The sequence below is a fragment of the Aphelocoma coerulescens genome, chromosome 3, assembly GCF_041296385.1.
Source record: "Aphelocoma coerulescens isolate FSJ_1873_10779 chromosome 3, UR_Acoe_1.0, whole genome shotgun sequence".
Classification (NCBI taxonomy): Eukaryota; Metazoa; Chordata; class Aves; order Passeriformes; family Corvidae; genus Aphelocoma; species Aphelocoma coerulescens.
The window spans coordinates 23,956,982-23,975,499 of NC_091016.1; the positions used below are offsets into that span (position 1 = coordinate 23,956,982).

At 39.0% G+C, this 18,518-nt stretch overlaps 1 protein-coding gene across 4 annotated transcripts in view; it reads left to right on the forward strand.

Annotated features, from left to right (window-relative positions):
* Nucleotides 1-18,442, forward strand: part of RAB3GAP2 (RAB3 GTPase activating non-catalytic protein subunit 2) — a 43,725-nt gene extending 25,283 nt beyond the window's left edge. For all 4 annotated transcript variants that reach the window (XM_069009500.1, XM_069009502.1, XM_069009501.1 and 1 more), the window contains 17 exons: nucleotides 1,931-2,058; nucleotides 2,756-2,969; nucleotides 5,282-5,379; nucleotides 5,941-6,046; nucleotides 6,987-7,147; nucleotides 8,853-9,069; nucleotides 9,428-9,601; nucleotides 9,720-9,826; nucleotides 10,781-10,847; nucleotides 11,459-11,529; nucleotides 12,866-12,901; nucleotides 13,474-13,548; nucleotides 13,784-14,002; nucleotides 15,095-15,184; nucleotides 15,270-15,488; nucleotides 16,096-16,254; nucleotides 16,526-18,442. In XM_069009500.1, the coding sequence (XP_068865601.1) occupies nucleotides 1,931-2,058; nucleotides 2,756-2,969; nucleotides 5,282-5,379; nucleotides 5,941-6,046; nucleotides 6,987-7,147; nucleotides 8,853-9,069; nucleotides 9,428-9,601; nucleotides 9,720-9,826; nucleotides 10,781-10,847; nucleotides 11,459-11,529; nucleotides 12,866-12,901; nucleotides 13,474-13,548; nucleotides 13,784-14,002; nucleotides 15,095-15,184; nucleotides 15,270-15,488; nucleotides 16,096-16,254; nucleotides 16,526-16,672 (2,288 nt within the window). In that variant the 3' untranslated portion in view covers nucleotides 16,673-18,442. The remainder of the gene's footprint in view (nucleotides 1-1,930; nucleotides 2,059-2,755; nucleotides 2,970-5,281; nucleotides 5,380-5,940; nucleotides 6,047-6,986; nucleotides 7,148-8,852; nucleotides 9,070-9,427; nucleotides 9,602-9,719; nucleotides 9,827-10,780; nucleotides 10,848-11,458; nucleotides 11,530-12,865; nucleotides 12,902-13,473; nucleotides 13,549-13,783; nucleotides 14,003-15,094; nucleotides 15,185-15,269; nucleotides 15,489-16,095; nucleotides 16,255-16,525) is intronic.
* The last annotated feature ends 76 nt before the right edge of the window (nucleotides 18,443-18,518 follow it).

The following is an 18,518-nucleotide window of genomic DNA, read 5'->3' on the forward strand; positions in this document are numbered from 1 at the left end:
TAACAAACCCAACGAAACAAACCCAACAACAACTGCTCTGGGTACTTGTGTCCTGTAAAAGCTTCCTTTAGAAAGAAGGTTCATAGGCTTTTGCCTGTAGATATTTTAATTTATTCTCTCTTTAAGGAAGGAAGTAAGGATGTGGTATGGTCTGTGAATTTTAATGTAGTTGAAGCACAAAATCCGTATCACTGAGGGTCTGAGGTGTGACCAGATGTCTAGTTGGTTTGGTTTTGTTTGTTGTTGTTTTTTTTTTTTTTTTTTTTTTGTAAATTTTGCTGAAGTTTAGCAAATACTTCATGTTTTACTAGAGGTTTCAGAGCCTGTGTCAGGGAATGTCATTGCCAATTCAAAATCTTGTTGCTGAAAGTCTACAAGATTGTTTCTTTGAAATCATACGTTTGTATCTTTCTAAACTGGGCAAACTTTGTGCTTGACCCATTTTAGAGACCCAGCTGGGTATTGAGAATTAGAGTGGAGAAGTATGTGCCTGCCACTTCCTTTGCATGTGCTGGAATTTCTCAGCAACAGAAGTCTGCTTTGTTGTTGTTGTTGTTGTTATCACTGGATTCATATTGCCTAGTTAGAAGATGAGGCTTTAGCAATAGCAGTCAAGAAGTCCCTACCACTGTTGTTTGCAAGTGCTGAATAAACCATTTGTCCATTGGAAAAGCTGTGTCCCTCCTCCTGCCTCAGTTGAGAATGTGACAACATATTCTTGTAGTTTCAAATGCTTGAGAAGAAATCTCTCCTTCATTTCTATCAGTGGTAGGTTTTTTTTATTGTTTTCTTGAAGTATGTAGGGGAGATTGAGACCTTTGCACATGCAGTTCTCTACCTAATTTTGGTTTGGCATTCTAAATCAGTAGTATTATCCATTTCTGTTGGAACTCCTAAAATGTCCAAAGGAAAACAGAAACATGCTTTTTAACACTGAGGAGAAGTTGATGGAGACTATGGTTTCTTGGTGTGTTTTTCATCATTAATCTCTTGTTGTCAAACATAACATTATTTCCCCACAGTCAGAATATACAACAAACTTGACTAATGTTCCAGCCTTCTAATTTCACAAGAGTAGTGTCATATTCCTCCATTCTGTCTAATAGGTAAAACATAATATGCAGGAGATCCTGGGCTCTGTGAATGCTGTGGTTGTGAATTCAAGGTCAAGTGGCTCTGTGACAAGCTCCCTGTGTTTTTCTCTTTTTTTGGTAGGATTTTAATAGCAATGTATCAAAAGTATTTAAGGGGTTGTAGGTGAAAATCATGTTTAGAAGCAATTTCAGGTGAAAATTATGTATTCAGAGGAATCTTTTGTATAGAAAGGTCCTTCTAGGATCCCTCAAAAAAGCTTTCTTTAATGACTAATAAGTTGGAATAAAAGGGTTTTTCTGGACATGTTGGTGGTAGTTTCCTATATTCTGTTTGCTTTAATTGTTACTGGAATTTGAATGTCAATAGATACATGAAATTTCTGAGACTAAGATTGCAAAAATGCAGAAGTCAGTGTCTTGCTGAGATGAAATTTAATTCATATCGATAGTTATCAAGCCTTCTTCAGATGCAAGGAATATGCTTGAAGTGTTGTTGCAATGAATAAAATATTACAGTTTGTTATTCTTGATGAAAGAAAATAGGAACTGTATCTCAATTTTTGACAATCTCTGGTTTGATCTTAAACCAGGAAAAGACAATAGATTTGTCTTTGTTCAGTTCCACATTGTCAACCTCCAGTTTAAAAACAAGCCTGATAACTTTCTTTAATACCTCTTGTAAAAAGAATTCCTCTTTTATGCTGCTCTGAATTGAATGTAATCATTGCAAGCAGCAGTGCATCAAAAAATTACAGTGAGTTTCAGAAATCGTCCAGTGCTGTACATGTTTCAGTATTCCAGGCTACATGTTCAAATGCAGTTTCATTTCTCCTCAGAGCTGGAGTGTGTGGATGAAGGACTGCTGCAGTTCTGTGCAAACAAGTTAAAGCTGTTACATCTTTATGAACTGGTTAGCAAACTAAATTCCCAAAGCACACAGAAAGAGACTTCACCTTCAGATAATGTGAGTAAATCCAAAATTCAACTGTCTTTTAAAATCCAGTGATTATTTAAGCATAAAAACTCATTTTCAAAGCCTCGGATAAAGTAAGTACGTAAGCAAGTTACCCATTTTTGTGGCCTGGAACTTTTAATGAAGTAATTGTTTATAATATCTTCCCTCCAGCCTCATAATTTATCTACCTAACATTGTTTAGGAGTCACATGAAGTTGAGATAGAAGTGAAAATAAAACCACAATCTCCTGTTTTCAGTCCTTTATCCAAAGTACGTAGCGTGTTCTTAACTTTGGTTTTGAAGGGTATTTTGGAACCTGTAGAAGTTAAAACTTTTGATGCTTTTATAGCAGCATAATTTGGCTTGCTTTTGCTATAATTTGTAAAGCTGCTTATATATTTACAAAACCATACTGGTATTTTATAAGTTTGTATACTTGGTGGATGATTGTTATGCTATGAGCAGGCTCTAAAATGGGAAATGTATCTGTTCTGGTCCTTAAAAAGGAAGTTAGACAAGCTCTTCATTTGAGCTATGTGAATAACTTATTTGGAGAATATTCAACCATTTTGGCCCTTCTCAAAGACATTTTTAGCGTTCAAAAATAAAAATTTTGATTCTTTTGACTTTTTTTAGTTTTTGTTATGTTTTGGAAACCCATCTGCATGTGTAAGTCTTGAGATTTTTTAAATTTTTACTTTTAAGGACTTAGCTAAACTGCTTCGTCTTGAAGAAAAAGATTTTCATAGGCTTGAAACTTTACTGGAGAACTACAAGAAAGAAAATACTCCAACTACCACTCAGTTGACTGATGAGAAGGATGATGTATTGTCTGTGAAAATGTTCTTAGAGTATCTGGAATATGAAAAGGATGTGATTACTGTAAAAAATATGGAAGATGGAGAATATGTGGCTTTAGGTAAGAGCTACTGAACTCCTTGTCACATTGCTCGGACTGATTTTAATCTAAGATGATATAAATATTTTAGCCTTAATTTGAGGGCCTTAGCAACCTGTCTTGCCTTGAAGTAGTATGTAACTGCTCCTTCTAGACCCTTACCTTTAGGTGGAGGACAAGTCTTTATACCTCAATAAATATTAATAGAAATTAACTACACCTGTGGGTACAATTACCCTGAAGCCATGTAATCACTGTTCATTCATTTATTAACACCACCAAGTTGAGCAGTGGTAACTGGATACTTCACAGAGCAGCTGTACCCTGCTGTTTCTTTCATGGTTACAGCGTACTAAGAGTTGAGTTAATGGCAGGGCTGACTTTTAGCCTCAGAGATGGGGGAGCTTACCAGAGGCAGCACAAGGCCATTAGGTGAGGCAACAAGGACCCCTAATTTGTGGAGTTGAGGTTTTCAACCAGGTCCCTCTAAGATGTCCATTGAGTTCATTTAGTCCATGACTGTGGGCTCCATCTGTTATAGTAGTTCTCTAGGGCAGGAGAGGTGGTGTGTGCTGTTGGCATTGCTGCATGCTGAAACCAGTTCTGGTTCTATCACTGCTGTGCTTATCATGTTATATCATCACTGCACTTTGCCAGATTCATCAAAATTAAGTTGTCATTAATCTGGCTAATTTTTATTGCAATACCATTGATATGACATATAGCATCCATAGTAGTGATGCCATACAATGTTATATAGCAATTAACATCATACAATTCAAACCATTGGCTGTTCTCACCCAGAATCAAATCCCCTTGAGGTACACTTCAGACTTCCCCAGGTGCATCCAGGTCCTTTAGCAAAAGCAGTTCCACAAATGGGTTTGCTTTTGCCTGAGGCAGGAATAACATAGACTGTGTTCCCCAGCATATTTTTATCTTTCTGTTGTACGTAAGAGTTTTGATTGGGCAGGGTTAGTTTGATTGGCAGATCCCATAGTACTGAGTAGCCAAGTGACCTTAGCTAGATGTGTATCCCAGTGTTTGAATATCCCAGCACCCACTGCATTCCATGTAGCCTTTAGAAGTTCGTTGTATCTGTCAATCTTTCCAAAGGCTGGCTTCACTCTGTTCTGTGCAGTCTGAATCAGTCCATTTGCCTGGGTGACATGTAATGTATTCCTTAAAGGGATTCCTTCCCTTCACACCTGGGAGGAGTTGCCTCTAGAGGCTGAGGACTTGTGCTCCTTTCCCAATTCTGTTGTCAATGCCCCCTTCCCTAGAAAGGGATCCTAGCCCTCTGGCTTCCTTACTCTCTCTTTTCAGGCTACTGGCCCTGTTATCCCAACATGGGAACAGCATACTCACCTGGATTATGGCTGAAATCTTCACGGGTATCTCGCAGCTCCCTCAGGGATAGGAATTTTTTGGTTACTGTCTCGTTTACAAGTTCTTCCTTTTCTTCCTTCCTGAGTAGTGACCACCTCATTCTACTGCTCTCATGCTGGCCTTGCTTTGGAGTAGCCTGCCTCATCTGCTTCCTTCTCCTGTTCCTTCTACTGAGTGAGCTGACTTACACTTCCAGTATTTCTTCTTGTAGAGTTGGCAGTGGTTCAGTGTCAGGTTGGTTTTCTAGCTCAGCCATTGTGCCTGTTGCTGGGTTCGGAGTAGCCACAGTGACTGTCACTTTCCCATCAGATCCAGAGGTCTTCTCTCCCCTTTGTACCGAGCAGTGTTGAGCAGAATGATGGTAATTCGGCTGGAGAAGGGGAAGGTGGAGGAAGGCTTTTGGCCCCGGATGGGCCCTTGGAGGAGCGAAGGTGTAATTGCGAATGGTTCCCACTGGATGGCAGCCGAGGGCCGGAGCTGGTGGCGGGGCTGAGGCCAAACGCAGATCAGCGTCACCGCAGGGATCTTATCGTGCCATGGGCCAGCGTTACACAGTACATGGTAACCCCAACCAAAGCCCCAGGGGTGGTAGAGCACAACACAGAATGCTTACAGCAATTCACGTGTCACTTAACACAGCTCTGGCAACAAATCCATCAGCCTTATGACCACTGACTATTAAAGTAATGTAATGAATGCTTGTGACAAATTTGTTTCGACATGCTCTGGTCAGATCTGTCATTATCTCAACCCTCTGTGCCCCTTGTTGGGCTTTAGAAAAGACTCTTGTGGTTTAACCTGGCAAGCAGGTGAACATCAGGTGATTCTGAATGTAACTTGTTCCTCAGTGGGAACCTGATCAATAGATTGCCTTTTGTATAAGTGTAAGGAGAGGGATTGTGGGTTTAGATACCGTTCATAATGTCTACTAATTCTTGCTTCAGGCAGCTTTTTCTTCTGGAAGTGTTTGTGTGGGGAGAGCTCCACAGAGGAAATGTGTCATGCTCTGGAATCAGCAGGTTTTAGCCCACAAACCTTGTTGGTAAGATCTTTATTACATACTTCAAAAATTTGATTTAGTATTTTGAAACAAAACTTTGAAAGGAAAATTTCTGCACGTTGACCCTTGGATTACTGCTGTATTCAGGCTGTGTTCAAACTACCCATATATTCAGTTCTTCAGTTGCTCATATTTGCATTTCCCAGTTAAAAGGTATCAAAGAAAAAAAGGAAATATTCTAGTAGAAAATGTGGGTATTCTAGTGGGAATGTCTAGAATATGCATTAAGGACCACAAGTGTTGTAAAATTTTCAACTGTAATATTAATAACTACTAATGTTTGTCAAGTTGAGCTTTCAAAAGGGAGTGTTTTGTAGAATGTCTTCCTAATTAAACCTACTGATTGCATTATTTAATTTCAAAATCTGTCTTAGGGTGCATTGTGCCATATATTTTAAACTTGCTATGTTAATATAATGGTTAGTGGACATAACATTTTTACTCTGTGACACAAAACTTGTTTGAGAAACTGTTTGCATTAGGTGTGTTGCAATATTAGCCTTCCATTTTACTGCTTCAATTCCATATTCTCTTTTTTTATAGTCACTCCTTCTCAATTTATGGCTTTCCAAGGAAAAGGATATTCTAGACAAACCAGATTCTGTCAGTTGCCTTCACTCTATGCTGTCACTTCTGAGCAAAATGAAAGGTGAGACATGCATTTGGAATACTTACAGGCAACTGCAGTTATTATTGTTAGAAATTTCCTACACTGACTAGGCTGTATTACCACTTTGGGTTTTCCCCTCTCACAAATTATGCAGCAAAACTAGATGCTGCATGTTCATGACTAAATAATCATGCCATGTTTTCACTCTCACTCTACACTAAGTTGACACAGCTCCTGTTTGGCACCAGAACGTGGCTGTCCGGCTCACATCCCTCACATTTTTTGAATGTATAGTCCCATCTCTTTAATTTGTGCTGACTGGCTCTCAGACATCCTTGAGACAGTGTTACTTTAGCAGCATTTGTATGCTGAACATCTCTGTAACTTGAGTACTCTATAAAATCAGTTTGCCATAATTTGGATTAGGTTGTACATATGTTGTACATATGAATAGATACTGATTCTCCTACCTCACGTGCAGCTGATGTGGATAAGTCTGTGCCAGGTTCCCTTATTGTCTACTTCACCACAGAGCAGCATTATCAGCTTGAAACTGAAAGTATGAATAAGCTACTGCTGCTGTCTGAATAAATTAATGCTGCTGAACACAAGGTAGCCTGAAGGGAGACAGCTTGAGTGCATTGAATATGTGTGGCATCTTGGAATCACAAATGAATCTGTCTGCATTGTGAAGTGCAATATCTCTTAGATCTTGTAAGCATGCAGCAGGTTTGCTCTCCAGTGATTCAGATCTATTATCTATTTGCTACAAATGGGTTTTGAGAATGAGTAATTCACGTTCTATTTTAAACCTGAGTTACAATCCAGAACCTGTGTCCTACGTATCTAGAAAGTGAGCACGTAGAGTAATGAGAAATTGCTCCTGACGTTCAAGCAGTGTTCACAAGTGCTGGTTCTGGGGTTGGTTGCTCCTGCACGATGACCCAAGCTGAGTGTCCTGCTCTCCCTTTGCCTCCAGTGGCCATAGACGAGTCGTGGGACACGCAGTCGGTGTCGCCCTGGTGGCAGCAGATGCGCACGGCCTGCGTTCAGTCCGAGAGCAACGCGGCTGCCCTGCTGTCCGCCCACGTGGGACACTCTGTGACTGCGCACATCATCGACAGCGTGACCGAGAGAAAGGTAACTCATCTCACACCGCCCCCTCTCTTCTGGTTACTGCCGCAGTTCCCTGAAACTGGCTCGGCAGCAGTAACATCCTCAGCGTTTGTGCTCATTCCCCCTGGGCACAAGCGTGCCATCCTGCAAGCCTGAAAATTTGCATTTAAACTTGAAGAACATTATGCTGAGATGAATTAAGATTATTTACTAAACATATTTAAATATGGAAACTGTACATTAGGTTTCTCTCTTGAAAGCAAATTATGTTGACAAACTTAAAGCCTACACACTTTCCACATAAATTTGAGAAGTCCACTGAGCTTTGGATGGTAAACTTGTTTTAATATACTTGTGATTTATTTTTTTTTAAGTATACTGTTGAATTTTTGTAGTACCTATGTTACTATCCCTTCTTAACAAGATGGATGATTGATTTTCTTGGCAATAAATCCCTTTACCAAGTTGTGATTAAGGCTGTGAAATTGCATACAGCATTACAATTCAAGATGGAGAACATTATTGCATTTCCAAATAGCACCGGGCAGATGTGTCTGAACAGATTAGATGGGATGTAGGTGATGTTTGGTCTTGCAAATAGAACCAGAGAATGGTTTGGCTTGGAAGGCACTTTAAAGATCATCTGGTTTCACCCCCTGCTGCTGTGAGCAGGGACACCTCCCACTAGACCAGGTTGCTCAAGAGCATCATTGTCTTGGCCTTGAACACTTCCAGGGAAGGGGCCATCCACAGCTTCTCTGGACAATCTGTGCCCACCACCCTCACAGTAAAGAATTTCTTCCTAACAGCCAATCTAAACCTCCTTATTTTTCTTTAAAGCCATTTCCCCTTGTCCTATCACTACCTGCCCTTGTAAAAATTCCCTTTCCAGGAGACCCCTTTAGGTACTGCAAGGCTGCAATAAGGGCACCCTGGAGCCTTTTCTCTTCCAGGCAGAACAATCCCAACTCTCTCAGCCTGTCTTCATAGGAGAGGTGCTCCAGCCCTCTAATCATGTCCACCTTATAAATTTTAACTAGATCCCCAGAAAGTGTTTTAGTATTTTTGCACACTCCCTTTAACTGTGGCAATTTTGTTTATCAAAATTGTCAGTGTTGCAAAATAGAGATGTTGGTGTGTTACAACATAGTATCCTTTACACACATACTCTCTTTGTACCTTTTTCTCTAGTTCTGCTATTTTTTTTTCCCCTACCAATCTGGAAAGATTCTTGGGCTTCCTGGCAGAACATTTGCTGATAAAGATGAGCATTATCGAAATAATGCACAGACTGCCATGTGGTGGGATCCAGTATTTCTGGGTACTTGATATATTTTTTTTAATATGATAGGAAATGGAAATGTAGGTGGATTAGTCATATATTTGGGGAAGGTTTATGTATAGTGCAGGATTTAAAATTAAATATTTTTTTAGGTATTCTAACCCATTTTTCAGTTAAATATGAACTTAAAAATGGGACTGTAAGATGATCCTTCAGGTCCTTTTATTTCCTTTAGGCTTTTATTTAAGGATCTGTGTGACTTGTGAGCAGTGTGGGATATTAATTGATCTTTGCATAATAGTTAATGCATACTTTGAAGTAAATTATTCTTTAAAATGCAGTAGCTCTTGGGATATAGCTTTGAATTTTAATGCTATGCAATTTTTATGAACAAATTTGTGCTGCTTTAAAATGAGCAGACCTAAACCAGTTCTTATGTTCTGTTAGTTTTCCCAAATAATTGTAGGTTCAGACACGGAATCCTGGGAAGCACTTTCCCTTGATACTGAATATTGGAAACTTCTGCTGAAACAGTTAGAGGATTGCCTGATACTTCAAACACTACTGCACAGCAAAGTGACCAAAAGGACAAAAAGAGTATCATCCCTCCAGACTGAGCCTTTGGGCAGACTGTCTGTTAAGAAATTGCTTGAAGCTGGAAAAGGTACATTTTTTCTTAGAGAGATTGTTGATTTTCTTTCTAATAGACTTCTGAGCCATCCTTACCTATTTAATGATGTACTCTGCACTGGAGCTTGTTCTGCTGGATACCAGTCTTAATTTAAAAACCAATGCAAATCACGTAGAACGTTGCTTTAAAAATTGTAAAAAGCTATTAGTGTAAAAACTGCATTGTAAGCTTCTGATCAGTTGATTAGGAAGTTTTTTAATTGGCAGAGTTACTCTTATGTAATTAAGGTAGTAGTTAAAACTCCTGTATTGTCTTTTGTCCTTAGATTCTGAGCCATAAATAATCTGCAGTACATTGACTCTACCTGATACTTTTCTTTTCAATATCCTAGGAGGTATTGCTGACACTGTAGCGAAGTGGGTTTTTAAGCAAGGCTTCAGTCCTATTATCCTGAACGTGGCCCAATACAAAAACAATACAGATAGTACTGAAGAATCTGTAGAAATGCATAATAATATTTTTCTTCAGGAACCAGAAACAGCTACAGGCTTGGAAAGAATCCTCGGTAAGAAAATAACATGAACTTTTCAAATTATAGAAGTCTGCAGAGACTGCTGCTGTGAAGTAGCAGAAATTTTAGCAGGAGGAGGTCTGTCTTCTAACTTTAGATTCTGTTTTTCTAGAGCTGCTGCAGGTAGCATATCAGCAATTTCCATGTAGTCTTGAAGTGGATGTACTCCATGCACATTGCTCTTGGGAATGTGTAGTGCAGTGGAATAAGGACCCAGAGGTAAGAAATCTCATTTGCAGGGAGTAATGGTTAAGACCAACTCGACAGAAGCAGTCTCACAAGTTTCTGGTCGTTCAGAAAAACATTAATTAAGACTGGCTTTGAAAGCAGTTACTTGGTACAACTTTCCTGTGTAAGTGGCTAATGGAAATTAAATTGAGAAAACGAGAGTATGTCCTGAGGCTGAACAGCACCTCACGAGGCCAGGACTGTATGTTTCAAAGCTGCCAGATTCTCAAAACTAGGAGTGTGGAAACCAGGTTCAGTCTGAACCTGACAGAGCAGTTAAGGTACTGCAAAATAGAGGGAGTTTTTCTCTGTTCTAAGTATGCTTAAACAAATCACAGAATACTAAATTCAGTTTAAGGAGGAAAGAGGGATTTCTTGAATGTTCTCAGATTCCCTGGCCACTGCTGGGAGTTGTCGTAAGAAAGAAAAAAAAAATTTCCTTTTCTTCCTCTGTTGTCCTATAGTTTCTCTAGTGGAAAATGTTGTCCTAAGTTCAGATGATGTTAAATCAGTGCTCCTTAGACATGTGCCACATAACTTAATGTAGAATAAAAGGTTCCTCTGAGATTGTTACAAACTTACTCCATCATAACAAAATTGAGTAAAAATTAATCTTTCTATCAGAAATGGATTTGGTATTTGAAAACTGACTGTAGTCAGTGGAGATGTCTTTCAGCAAACACTATGTTAGCAGTACTTATACTAAAAAAAACCCTGAAATTGCAGTTTGTTTCATGATGACTGAAACAAACTTTGCCATGTACGTGTGTTTGTCAGATACTGGTAGAGAAGATTGCAACAGCAGAGTAACTTACAAGTCTTATAACTGTCAAAGAAGGAGCTTTAAGACTGTCTACCTGGGCCTTTTAAGAATTAGTAATTTGCATTTAAACCAAGTTTTGAACAATGTGTTAACTTGTACTTTTATTTATTTTTTTCCATAAGGAAGCATGTTTTCTCAATAGGTCTATAGATCATCTAAAATGCATCATTAATGCTCACATTCAGCATGGTAAGTGCAAAGCTCTTAGTAAAAACTATCTTTGTTGAAATTGTGAAACAGAATGGAGGTTTGTTGACTAAAGGAAATGAATGCAATAATAGCAATGGCCATTTTGTCTCAAAACCACCCCAAAACTTCCTGCTGACATTCACACTTTTCTCTTCCATGGCTAAACTGAGTTTCCATCACAACTGTGAAAATAAGTTAGTTAGATAAAGTTGATGTGTTTAACTAAAAGCATTTTAAAATAAAATTGCTCTGAAATGATTTTTTTACTTTTATTTAAATAGTGAAACATCAGTTGCAGTCAATTACTTCTCATTAATTTCTTGATACCCTGTTTCACTGAAGATGATGAGCATTATTTTAGTAGATTATTTATGTATGGAAATAAGGTGCTCTCTTGCTGTGTACTTAAAATGTTTAACCCAGTCTGCATAATATCATATTTTTAACAAGATCTTAATTGCACTTATGACTGTATTTGATCACCAGTGTAGTCTCCTCCTGAGAAATCTAAGTTCCAGATATAAAGCAGTGAGGATAATTCACAATTCCTTCTTGTTTTGTAAGATCCCTTTTCTATTCACCTGGAGTTTACAAGTCTGTGATTTTTCTAGGTATTGCTCTGATGATGTGGAATACCTTCATAGTAAAAAGGCTTTCTTCTGCTACATATCTTATGGACAAGGTGAGTGCAGTATCTTGAGGCTGCTTTTGTTAATAACTGAAAAGTGAAACTAGTATTTATAAACAATTTTATTGTGGTTTTTTGTTTTAAAAAGTATTTGGAATATCTTTGATTTAACTGTGCAAATCACCACTGTTTATCTGGTTTATTATGTAGCTAACTTTTGGAATTGATGAAGGAATGCATATTTTAACATATCAGATCTGTTGGATGATTAACTAGAGGTAGCTGATCAACACTGAGTGATGTGTTCTGAAGACTTAAGTGCAGTTTTAGCTTGTAATTGCTAAATAAGAAATATTCATGAAAGAGTTTAAAAACTGTCTTATGTGTGCATGTATAACATTTTGTTAGAAAACAATAAATATCTTTAAGTGTTTTCCCTGTGCCTGTTTCCTGGTAAGTTACTACCAAGAATCTACCACAAGTCCAGGTTTCATATACAAGAACTCTTATTCTGCAAAACACAGAAGATTTGTGGATGTTGTTGAGCACTTTTAACTATTGCTACTTTTGTGAATCAGCTTTTATTATTCTAGTATGTAGCTTGTTTGCTTTCAATTTGAGCAGTCTCTTGTCCCTGCTAAGCTTCAGGTTTTTCATGCTTATAACTATGCAGTGGGTCTGTTTACTGGAAGGCAGTTTAGGAAGAGTGCTCCTAGTAAGTGGATAATGATTTAAAAAAAATAATAAAACTCCCAACAAAAAACTGCAGGAATTTGCTGTCTTGTCTTCTCTTTTCCTTCTCCTTTGCTCCTCTCATTTTCTGCCTTTGCTTTTTGTTTAGCTCTCTAAGAACTGGAGAATATCCTCTTCCTGATTCCTTTCAGCAAGCAGGCTCAGTTGTGTACATTGTAGTAGGTGTTGCTTCTGCAAAAACCCCTTTCCAGTTTTCCTGCATGCCTTTATGCAAATCCTTCACCATAACTCTTCTACCTGGGTTAACACCAGCAGGAGAAGAGAGAGAGGTTTTTATTAACTAACTAGTTCCTTTCTAATATGATGCTTGGTGTTACAGCTTTAGTTCTGCATTCTAGAAATCACTGGGAATTTCTTAGCTGTCTCAGATTTGAATGAGGCCCTTGGGGCCTTAGTTCTAATCCTAGGCTTTAAGAAGGATGAACTAAATATGGGCACCAGTGATGTTCATTCCTTTACAATCTGTATCAAGTCTTCTGTTGAAAGATATGTAATGTGCTGCATCATGTAGCTGCAATGAGCTATTTTCTCATTTTATATTGAGAAAATAGTATTAAAAGGTTAAAATGTGGGTAACAGATATTACAATGACAATTATTTAGTTATGATACATTTTATGGTTTTTTTGTAAAAACAGGTTGGAAAAGCTCCAAAGGACAGATTATGCAGACGGGCAAGTAATACTACTTTTGTCTGAGTGGGGACAAATAATTAGAAATGTCTTAAATTTAATACTGGTTTGTGATTCATTTTTGAAAGTTTCAAAAAAATTCAAAATGTAGCCCTAGAGGAAATGTTACAATTAATTTATACTTCTTAAAATTTGTATCTGAAAGAGCATATTAGAACAGTAGTATAACTTCAAATGTTACAGAGGGCAGGCTTGAGACTATAAGATGACAAATTACTATTATTTTTCATGCTAATATCATTAGTTAAAACTTATTTGGAAGACAACTGATATGATCAGAAAATTAAATTTACTAGGTGGTGTTGCTTGATTCAGTCTTTGTTGGAGATACAGTATTGTAAATGGCTACACTTAACTTTATTCCAAATTTTCCTGTTATTTTAATTCTTTGTTGTACTTCAGTAGGTATTTGTTTACATTTAAATATAACAGGTTAAGAAACTGAGCTGAACTATGTATTTTATGTCAACAACTGTCTTCTCAAACATACAGAGCTAATTCAAGCCTGTTTCAATTCCAGCTAAAACAATTTAAATCTTACTGTTTGTTACCAGGACGTAGGGATGAGTGACACAGCAATGACAGCTTTTCTTGGCTGCTGTTCAGAACTTCTGCAAACTTTGCTAGAGGTAAATTTTTATTTTTCCCATTGAAAGCAAGGAACTAATGGGTTAAAATCTATTTTTGAAGACTGTGGTTGTACTAATTCCTGTACTGTTAAGTTCAGACAAATATTAATGATATTCTAAACTATATGAAAATTTCTTCTTAATTTCACTGCAGAGCACTTGTGCTTGAAGGCTTTGCAGAGCAGGCCAGTGTGGGAGGTGTTTAGTGTGTGTCTGTCGTGTGTTGCTGTGGCAGGCAGATGTGAGCAGTGATGAAATGCAGGCCCCTGTGCTGGACACTGAGGACGCCTGGGTGTCGGTGGAGGGCCCGGTGTCCATTGTGGAGCTGGCCCTGGAGCAGAAGCGCATCCACTACCCACTGGTGGAGCACCAGTTCGTGCTGTGCACTGTCCTCTATGCCATCATGAGGCTCTCCTTGAAGGGTGTGAAGCCACTGTCACTGTTTGACAGCAAGGTATGGCTTTGAAAGCAGATAATGAAATATTACTGTGATTAATACTCCCTTCCTCTTGGTATCTGGGATATTTGCTGGCTTTCGCACTTGGAGCAGCTCCTGTGTGATTTTATGAAAGCCTTTAGTCCACTGTGGTGCGTTAATGAAGTTGTCACCAGAATTCAGGCAGAGACACAAACTTGGTGAGTTTCCTTATGAGTAAAAGATTTATAGTGACCTCGGTTGCATGAAGACCAGCTCTTTAATTATTAGGTGGCCTGAAAGTACTGCATGGTCAGAACACTGGATGACAGGTTTTTCTGGTTGCTTTGAGAAGTGCCAGACCAGTGGAAACATAAATATTTAAAGGTCAGAAATGTTAGTGTCACTGTTGTATCCATTATTGCTGATGTTTATTCCAGAATTCTGAGCATCTCAAAGAGGATAAACAATTTGTCACTTAGCCCATACAAACCACTTTAAAAAGCTGCTGCATTTAAAGTGCATTACATTACAACCAGAGCTTGATCCTGATACCAAAAATTGAGCTTTCCTCCTCCTGTCATAAGCACACTGCAATTCTAAGAGAATTTAAACACGAAGTACTGGTGTAGACTGATTTAATTCCTGCTGTGGAGAATATGATTTAGTGCTGTAATACTGTTCAGATTTTTTCTAAACAATTTACTGAAATTTTATAAATGCAGACTATTGCTTTCCTTTTGCCATAGGCTCTTGTCTGCAAGTTATCATGAAGCATTTGAGTCTGATTTTAGCATTTTACCACAGGTCAAGTTCCATTAGTTTTATATATATTTTTTTATCTGTTAGCAGAAAGCATTATATTACCTTTTGTCATTTAAGAGTGCATATTATGTCTCAAGTAAAATCAGATCCTATTTCTGTGCTTCCATTCTTTTACATACAACTATTACTCTTAGCCATTCACTTTTTGCCTTCACTTCCTCAAGGTTTCCATTTGCTCTGTGAGCAAAATAGAAGATGCAGTACAAAATAAATTTAAGAAATAAGTGGGCTGCTTAGTATTGGATCAAAGCAGATTTGTTGTATTGCCCTGTTTCCCTGAGGCCTGTCTTTGGTTCTTAATTTTAGGGCAAAAATGCATTTTTCAAAGACCTTACATCAATTCAGCTGCTGCCTAGTGGGGATATGGATCCAAACATGTTATCCATACGACAGCAGGTAGGCAGAAGTTTTGTACTCCCAAGTTCTTAAACTTCTGAAGTTACAAATAATCCTGAAGTAACCTGCAACTTTTGCTTCCAAGTTCTTGCTCAAAGTCGTGAGTGCAGCGGTTCAAACACTGTGTTCATCACAGAAGGACAAAGAGGTCTCAGAAGAGGAGTATTTTCCTTTTGAAAAGGGGAAGAATTGGCCAACTTTGGCTGCGGACCTGGCTCAATATCTTCAGATCTCTGAGGATCTGGTCAGAAGGCATTATGTCTGTGAACTGTACAGTTATGGGATGGATCATCTTGGTGAAGAGGTAAGAATAGGTTTTAACATTTTTTAGTACATACAATACTGTCATATATTCTGCTAAAATTACTTTTTTACTTACTTAAGATGGCTGGAAGGGTTAGACAAGATTTGTCAAGCTCAAAAAATCCACAGGCTGAAAAGTCAGAGACTATAAAAATACTTTTTCAGGATAATTACGTTTATTTTTCCGTTTTCCCAATAAGAATCTGTGTATTGCAACTAGTGGAAACATGACAGGAGTTACACTACTGGTATAACTAGCATGGCCTTTTTTATTTTATTATATTTGATAAATTCAGGAATTGGCTTTTTTTGCCTGTAATGTCTTTCCTAAAAGAAAAAACATTTAGGACAAAGAAACCCCTTCCCTTCCTTGAGGGGGGAAATATGTTGCTGGGCTGTAAGACAGATCTTGTGCTCCTGCTAAGCTGCTCTGAAGCTCTTACTAATGTGCTTTGTTACAGTAACACACAACACAAGAAACAGTCTCAAAAACTATTTGTCCTTTTAGTATCGAGAACCGTCTTTTGTTACAGCTGTTCAGGCCTCCAGCTTAGTGAGCTGTGTCACACTGAAATGGTTTTTAGTCCCTTACATTTCTCTGCTTTCAGGCCTTCCTGCAGGTGGCTGACAAAGAAGTGCTGGCATCCCAGCTGCTCATCCTGGCTGGGCAGAGGCTGGCCTTCGCCCTGCTCCATGGACAGATCCAGGAGGGCATGGAGCTCCTCACCAGGCTTCCTCCAACACTGTGCACTTGGCTCAAAGCTATGGTAAGTTAAACTGTTTGGGAAACAGGTTGATTTTCTGAGGCTTCTGTTCACCAAGACAGAGATTACATCCGAATGGCCCTGGAAGTAAGATTTCCCCCCCCCCCCCCCCCGTTTTTCCTCATGGTAGTTCTGTTTCATGGAGGGTAAAGCAGTTTCATGGGTCAAAGCATCAGCTTGATTGTGTTTATAAACATTAGCAATCTGTCTTATAAAAGTTCTGGAGGGCTTACTTGTGAAATGACTGAGAAGCTGAGTTTATTGTTTCACACAGGACCCCCAGGAAGTTCAGAACGTGGAAGTGCCAATTGCAACGACGGCCAAGCTGGTGAGCAAAGTGATCGAGCACCTGCCCGAGAACCACGGGCAGTACAGCCTGGCCCTCAACCTCATCGAGGCCGTCGAGGCCATCCCAGACTGAGCCAGCACTTGCTGAGCACTTCTGCTCTACAGGGCTGCAGGGCAGGGTCTTACAGAGCAGGGACTTCATGGGAAGGAAATCCCATGGGGTTCTGGTTAAGCAACAAAAAGAACAGTGCTCCCCATACCAGAATTTCAGAAGGTAATTTTAAATTGGAGTATATTTTAAATTCTGCACTAGTACAAGTATGTTTAGTTTCTAGTACACTTGTCAGTATCTGAACTGCTTTGTTACTTATTTCTGACTTGAGTGCTTTATGCAGTTGTTTAAATTGGGTATATTTGACAGCAGTTTTAGTCTCTTAACAAAATCACATCCTGTGAAATTCTGTATTTCATGCTGGCAGTAACTGCTGCAGTTTCAATGTTCCATGTATGATTTGTTTTCAAAAAGCAACTTTAGAATTAGACCCAAGAACTTCAGTCTCTGAAGTTACCATGTAAAGCCAATACTGCTTTTTCTGAAGCTCGAGCTGGCGTTGGGCTCACGCCTTGTAACTGCATTATGTGACAATGACAACTGCACTCGGTGGAGGATGAAACGTGCTGGGGCCTTATGCAAAGGGAGAACAGCCTGGGAAGGAGAACCTGGCTCTCCAGACATGAGTATGGACTCATCTTTTAGTCCAGCTCTCCCAGTGCTGCCTCTGGGGTGCTGGGCTTCAGCTACAACTGGATTTACATCCCTCTCCATTATTATTAAGCTCTGCTGAGTTTAAGTAGGTCAAGGAATGTCTTACTGTAAGATTGTTCCTCCATCTTATCACTGTAGGAGATGTAGTATGCTATGAATCTCTCTCTGCACATGTTAACTTGTAGTCAAAAATGCTTAAAAAGTTGATCCAACTTCTCTTAAGATCGATAGTACTGAGTACTTTAGCCTTAAAACCCCCACTTTATTTACAGTACCTACAGGGAATCCTATAGTGGGCATCTTCACTGCTGGAGTGGTGTTGAACGTGGTTATCTCACATTGGTGACTCCTGTTCAATACTTGTCTGAAGGAAGCCAGGAGAGAAAATTGAAATTGGTGTAAACTTTTTGTCTTTGTCAGCTGAAATGACCAGCTCCATCTTGCACCCTGCTCCTCCTGCATTATATGTAAGAAACATTTGTAATATTCTGCCTTGCTGGAGACAGAATTTAGAATTGGGTCTTATCTTTCTGAAGTATGTGCTGCTGTCATCTAAGGGCTTGACTTCCCCCAAAAAAGATGATGCAGCTGGCTTGCTCCACACAGCCTCCTCCATCTGTCCTGCAGCCCCAGTTCCTGGTCACTGCCCTCCAAGGTAGCTGGTGAAGGCTTCTTGCTTTGATAGCACATGTTTGACTTCCCCCAGGCGGAGCAAGGAACAGTCAGAATTCCAGTAACAGCAGGTGCCAGCCTGGCCTATGTTCTGTTGTAGTTCTCTGCTGCCTTCCATAACTGAGGTTAAAATGGCTGTAAAGGAGAAATGGAAGAGGCAATATTGGAAAGGTGCCATGAGCACCTTGCCTGACAGCACCTCACACTTCTGCAGAAATGAGTGAGCTTGAGCTTTGGTCATCATGGAACCTGAGGAAAGCCAAGTGTTTCTTAGCTGCATTACATTCCTCTATCCTGGTACAGCTGTGTAAAGGAATTTACTGTAACTGAGTATCATGTCAGAGCTGACACACTACACCAATCAAATCTGTAATGTATTGTAAGTAATACTCTGTATATAGTGCTAATTTGTGTTTAATTTGCTGTGGATTTGTGTAAATTGATTAAATAAAATTTGAGGTTTTATTGTGTCTTTTCCTTCCTTTTAGGGAATGGTGGTGACCACCTTCTTTTCTGTTTATTGTAGAGAGGAATGCTTCTC